At 38.3% G+C, this 6,001-nt stretch overlaps 1 protein-coding gene across 1 annotated transcript; it reads left to right on the top strand.

The window, feature by feature from the left end:
- The first annotated feature begins 342 nt into the window (after positions 1-342).
- On the top strand, positions 343-4,968 carry LOC112572010 (glutathione S-transferase Mu 2-like). The gene is given in 9 exon segments (XM_025251489.1): positions 343-481; positions 2,305-2,380; positions 2,586-2,650; positions 3,031-3,112; positions 3,507-3,607; positions 3,926-3,945; positions 3,947-4,019; positions 4,204-4,353; positions 4,355-4,968. Coding segments are annotated over 9 exon segments (645 nt in total). The 5' UTR covers positions 343-448; the 3' UTR covers positions 4,400-4,968.
- Positions 4,969-6,001: the final 1,033 nt, after the last annotated feature.

Raw genomic sequence — 6,001 nt, 5'->3', positions numbered from 1 at the left:
ATGCTGGGGCTCTACTAGTTAACAGAGTTTGTCAAACACATGTCACACACACGTACACTGCCATATCTCTCTCCACAATCGCAGGGTGGGTCACACAAGACTATACACAACCCGGAACAGCGATCGAGAAGCCAGAGGTTGCAGGTGGGGGAAAAAACCCACTCCCAGTTCTCAGAAGCTCAACAAGGCCGGCCAGGGCGTCTGTTGTCGTCATCAGCAATGACACAGCAGTTTTTTTTTAATTTATAGGAAATAAAATTTTCTCTTCTTTCTCTCTGGCTGTGTGAGTGCGCGCGCACAAAAGGCTGCGCAGAAGTACACGACGCAGCCGGCAACTGCAACATCCGGGCTGTCTGCTCTCTATAACTGCTTGACTGCGGCTGGCACACTTGCCATCCAAACTTCGTTGCGCATCAGACCTGTTGAACCTCCGTGCTAGTTTGTGACCATGCCTACTCTTGGATACTGGAAAATCAGAGGAGTAAGTAAACGAAAATAATTTTACATCACAATGTTTGAAAGTATATATCAAATACTGCTCCGCACTACTTCTAAACAGCGGACTTTGAAGTCGTACCTTGCCATCGGGACACAAAGGACCTCCAGCAGGCCCAGCTGCGGCCAGGGGAAATGTTGCTGTTGTTGTGAATGTGTGGGCTTTGAGTAATGCTTTCCTTGCAGAATGGATGCTCCGAAGAAGACAGCTGTTTGAAGAAGATAACAATCATATTCTTTTAAGATAAAGTCAGATAATACATCGGGAAATAAGATATTCTATGACGCATACAATGTGTCATACAGTGTGTGCAGATTTCAAAGACTTAATCCATGGTAGCACCTGACTAACTAGAGCAGGGGTGGGGATCGAACCTCCCGCACGCGAAATCTTTTGGTGTGACCCGGCCAAAGCAGTCGCAGGGGAGACCCGAGTTTCAAGAACCCCAGAGGATTTTTCACACATATAAATGCAACATATATTTGTATAAAGTGAACATACATTTTGAGGGACAAGCAAGGAACGTCCATTAGAGGATAGACAGGATACATACATACCGATCGAGTACACGACGGAGAGAGACGTGCGCTTCTCCTGCTGTGTGTCGTTTCGCAGTTCACAAGCGTGACCTCATAGTTTGCTCGGTCACCATGCATGCAACACCACGACCACCTTTTAACAGAGAAATCACGGACGGTTATATAAATATCTGAACAATTATGTCTTTTCATGTTTGCTTTGGGGAAGTAGGGTTCTCAGGCGCACACACATGCATACATAGGTGACAAAAAATATACAACCCGGAACTACAGGTGTAGCAAAACAGGATCGATCGACGTCCTACCTAGACTCGAATTCCCAGCTTGGAATGCAGACGCTGGGTCTTCTAATGTTGCTGAATGATTTAGCAGACATTTTCGTGGTACTTAAAAAAAATAAACCGTGAATTGTATGTGTTTAGCTTTTTCGTGTTATTTTTATTTAAATTTGACGTGTAGTTACTCGATTAGCAGACGATCAATCGCGTACCCACTGGCGCAGTGATATCAATCGAAAATAGTACACTATCCACATTTCTTTGCAAGCTGTAATAATTTGAACCTAAAAGTTTCATGTTCTTCTCAACTGTTAAATTTAATTTTGTAGTATGCACAGACCATTGGTTCTCGCTGAGAGCTCGGTTCTGTCCTCGCTGGGGATTGGAGTCTAGGTAGGAAGTCCTGTCTTGCTGTATTGCAGTGACTAAAAGCTAGAACAGTGCCAGGCAGGCAGGGAGTGTTCAGGTTGCAAAAGTTTGACACACTGTGACAAAATCAGTTTTTGACTAATTCTGGTTATTTTTTTAAGTTGATAATTCTGTTTGGCCTGCAAATTATGTTATGAATATCCAAATAGCCCTTGGCAGAAAAAAAAGTTCCCCAAACTTGCTTTGGAGGGTAGGGTAAAGAAAGGCCTGCTGTGATGGACACAACCCTCACAAAACACTCCATAAAAAAAAACTCTCCCCAAGTCATGGGGCTTCGTCAATTATAGATATCAGTATGATATGCAACACTAGAAACTGCATGGTTGTAAAAAATCGATGTTACCTTGGTCTGGTGAAGATGAGGAGAGCTCTGCGGTTGAAGAATGTGTCATAGCATGTGGTACCAGTGAAAAGCCAATAAAAAAATGAAGAAAATGATTTAAAGTTCCTGCACGGTATTGCCTTTTTTTTTAGTCATAAAAGATGAAAGCATGTGATGTGCACTGAAAGAAGTAAGTCTTCAGCAGAATTTCTTAAAGAGTTTTTTGCTCATTGTCTGTAGCTTGCTCAACCTATTCGTCTGCTACTAAACTATGCTGGGGAGGAGTTTGAGGATGTGCAGTATGAGCAAGGCGATGGTAATGTATTTCATTTTGCTACAGTTTTCATCAGCACTTCATGCCTTGTGTGTGAAGTATTCAAAGACACAATAATGCATTCAAAACAGAAAAATGTATTATCACAATGACCATGCAGTTTTCATGCAGAGCATCTTTCACTTTTTCTTAAAGTTCCTTTTTATAATTGAGTATCAGAAAGTATTAAACTGTTATTTCATCACAGCTCCAGGCTACAGCCGAGACGCCTGGCTCAAAGTGAAGCATACACTAGGGCTTGATTTTCCAAATGTAAGCATAAATACTTTCATTTTTTTTCTTTATAGTAATAATGTGAGTTCTACAAAGAGCTAGTGTTGAAAGTATATACTTTGTTGTGCTTACTAAAAATCCCGCAAAGATTGTTTTTAGTATGTACTAATTGGTGTAACTACAGTGAATGTTATAACAAATCTTTTAAATATACGTACTTTGTCATGAATACTGGGAGCCCAGTTTTTGAATATGTGAGACGTGCACTGAGTTACATTTTACTGTTGATCTATGCATGCAATTTGTAATTGGAAGCCCAGAGTATATCATAATAAATATATTTAGTCTGTGCAAAGTTGATGCATTTTTATGCCTGCTAAAGCCATTGCCAGCAGTAATATTTGTTATTGATTTGGCAGCTTCCTTATTACATTGACGGAGAATACAAGATCATACAAAGCAATGCTATTATAAGGTACATTGCTCGCAAACATAACCTATGTAAGTATTTTTGTGATAGTTTAGGACCAGTGCCAGAATTTAGTTCTGTGCACTGGGGCTTATTTGACGTTGATCAGTATCGGTTGGAAATATTTTCCTATAAATATAATCAGGCATGTGTCCTTAAATATTGACTGTGATACTCTATCAGGCTTGGTCATATTTTGTGGGCTAGTTAACACAAAAATTATTTAAGACTCAGCATAAAAAGAGCTGTTCAAATTTACTAGTGAGGAGTTGGGAAAGTTACAAGGATATTTGTTAGTTCCTAGTGAATGAAAGCATTAATACATTAAAATGCAAAAACAGTAAATGAGTATCAAGCAATGACTTTATCTTTTAATGATAAATATATGTTTGATTTTTTTGCATAATTCACCTGTTAATGCTTCAGTGGGCAAGACAGAACACGACAGGATCAACGTAGACATTACGTTGGAAAATGCCATGGATTTTAGAAATGGTATTGTGCGGATGGCCTACAACCCTGAATATGTGAATACTCTTTTTATGGTTTATATGAACCCTTTCTAAACCTTTTGACTTTAGGTAACAAAGTAACTTATGAACATTATCATATAGAATTTCAAGTATATTTTGAAAAATTATTGAACCATCACTAAAAGTTTTTATGCAGTGTGTTATTACATTAAAATTTTTTTTTTTTTTTGGTTCCATCATTAACATCCTTTTAAAGTAGTGTTACGCTTTAATTATAAAGAAAGTTATGTAAGTGTATGTTACCCTTAAGCAGTAACTGTTTTTTGTTGATCAGTGATGTGAAAACATTCTTTTTTTCAATTTCCTAAACAGGAGAAACTGCTTCAAGACTATTCCTCAGGGCAAAGAAACGATTGGTAGTTTTGAGAAGTGGTTGTCAAAAAATAAGTGGTTTGGTGGTAATGAGGTAAGTAATGTCATTGTTTTCTTTCTGCTTTTTTACCTCTGCCTTAGAGCCAGCTGTTTTGCCACGATATTGTCATATTTGCTGGTTCATACATAAACACCAGCCTCTTAACTCTCTGTGTTAAGCATTTGAAGCACCTTGATATTAACAAAAAGTTTGAAGGAAAATTGGTTACCCTGTTTAGGTGACTGTTGCCGACTTCCCTATGTATGAGCTGCTGGACCAGCACCGAATAATGGTTCCAGGCATCCTGGATGAGTTCCCCAAGATTACAGCTTTCATGAAAGCATTTGAGGAGCTGCCAGCCATCAAGAAGTACATGAGTTCTCCCAAGTTTTATGGCCCGTCCTATTAACAACAAGTCAGCAACGTTCAAGTGAAAAAAGCATCAGCATCCTTCAGAATATTGATTGTGCAAGTTGAAGATACGTGCCATGTTTGTTAGGTACAAAGTAAAGGTACTGATTCATGTGTGTACACTGGATCATGACTTCAGTGACAGCAGAATAGTCAACTTGAGAGAGTGTTGATCACTCCTCAACAGCTGTTGAAGGTTCTAGAATTCAAGACTGACTTTAACAGTATTGCAGTCAAATTATTTTTGTAAAACTTACTGGTTCAGATCATCAGAGTCTGAATTAGAAACTCTTTAATATATTTTTGTTTGAAAAGTCTGATTGGTTTAAATAATGGGGTGATTACAAATGGGTATCTGTGACCAGTCAGTAAACAATTATTTTTGGCAAGTCATCTGATGATGCAGATTTTAGAAGAAAACTATTTCAGACAGGCATTTAGCAAGACATTGAAAATATTTATATGCAGGATATTTTTGACACAAAAATGAAGTCTGAATATCGTTCCAAGCATTCAAGTACTGCTAGGTAAGCTGGGCAGTGATTGTATTTTCAGTGTTACATAAGAATTAAAAACTGTCTGCTGAAGTCTGCTTAAGTATCTCTTCCTGTAAATTCAGATGTATGCGTGTGGGTGAGCATATGTGTTTTCATGTATGTGTGTGTATATGTATGTAGAGAAAGAGAACTGATTATAGGGATGCATTTAAAAATTAAGATCTTTTCAACAGTATGTAGCACTAATAATAGTAGATCATGTAATGCAAGCTTGGTCCACCAGCAATCCCTCAGGCAGGCCTGCAAGTCACTTTAAGGAGCCAATGTGTTGTTCCCCAAAAGGTGAGGCAGACGTCATCCACCAGCATTTAAGACTGCTGACAGTTTGCAGGGAGAAAACTGAAACAGTGAACTTGTAGTTGTGTAGGGGGAAGGGTGGTAGAATTGGTGTTTTATGCTGAGTCACCAACTAAATATTTACCTTGGTCTTTATCAATTAAAACCTTCATCAACTGTAAAGCATCTGTCATTCATACAACTGGCATTGATATTTTTTTCTTTACCTCTTCTTATCTCAGATCATTTGCAGCTAAAACTCTTCTTCTAACTTCCTCTTTTGCTGTTACAAAGTCACATAAACTTATGCAAGAAAAAATATGAGAGTTCACAAAAAGCTACCCAGACCCAGTGATACTTGAAATGGATAAAAAGGTGGATAAAATGAAAATACCAGTTTATTGATAAAAGCTAAACAGTACCATAATTATATAAAATAAACAAATGTGAAAAATACATGCACTAAATTTGGATAAAAAAAATATTAGCGAAACATACCTGCTAAATGATGCAACTCAGTGCACAATGCTAAACAATATGCCTTGGACTAACCGAGCTTATGTAACATACAATGCAAGTATGTTCTCTATTTACCCTTTCTCTGTTTTACACACGCGCACAAACACACCAGAATCACGAAACGCTCAGTATTTCTGAAGTTCACGCTGATGGTAATCCTTGACCCCATGTTTCTAGAAAGACATCAATATTTTTAAACTTTTCTTGTCGAGGCCTGTGATAAAGCTTACCTTGCCAAAGACGGTCCCTTCGTGGTTACCGTTGAAGGCGGTG

The sequence above is a fragment of the Pomacea canaliculata genome, linkage group LG9 (genome assembly GCF_003073045.1).
Source record: "Pomacea canaliculata isolate SZHN2017 linkage group LG9, ASM307304v1, whole genome shotgun sequence".
NCBI lineage: Eukaryota > Metazoa > Mollusca > Gastropoda > Architaenioglossa > Ampullariidae > Pomacea > Pomacea canaliculata.
The sequence above is the reverse complement of the archived record's forward strand: the minus strand, read 5'-3'. Positions and strand labels throughout refer to the sequence as shown.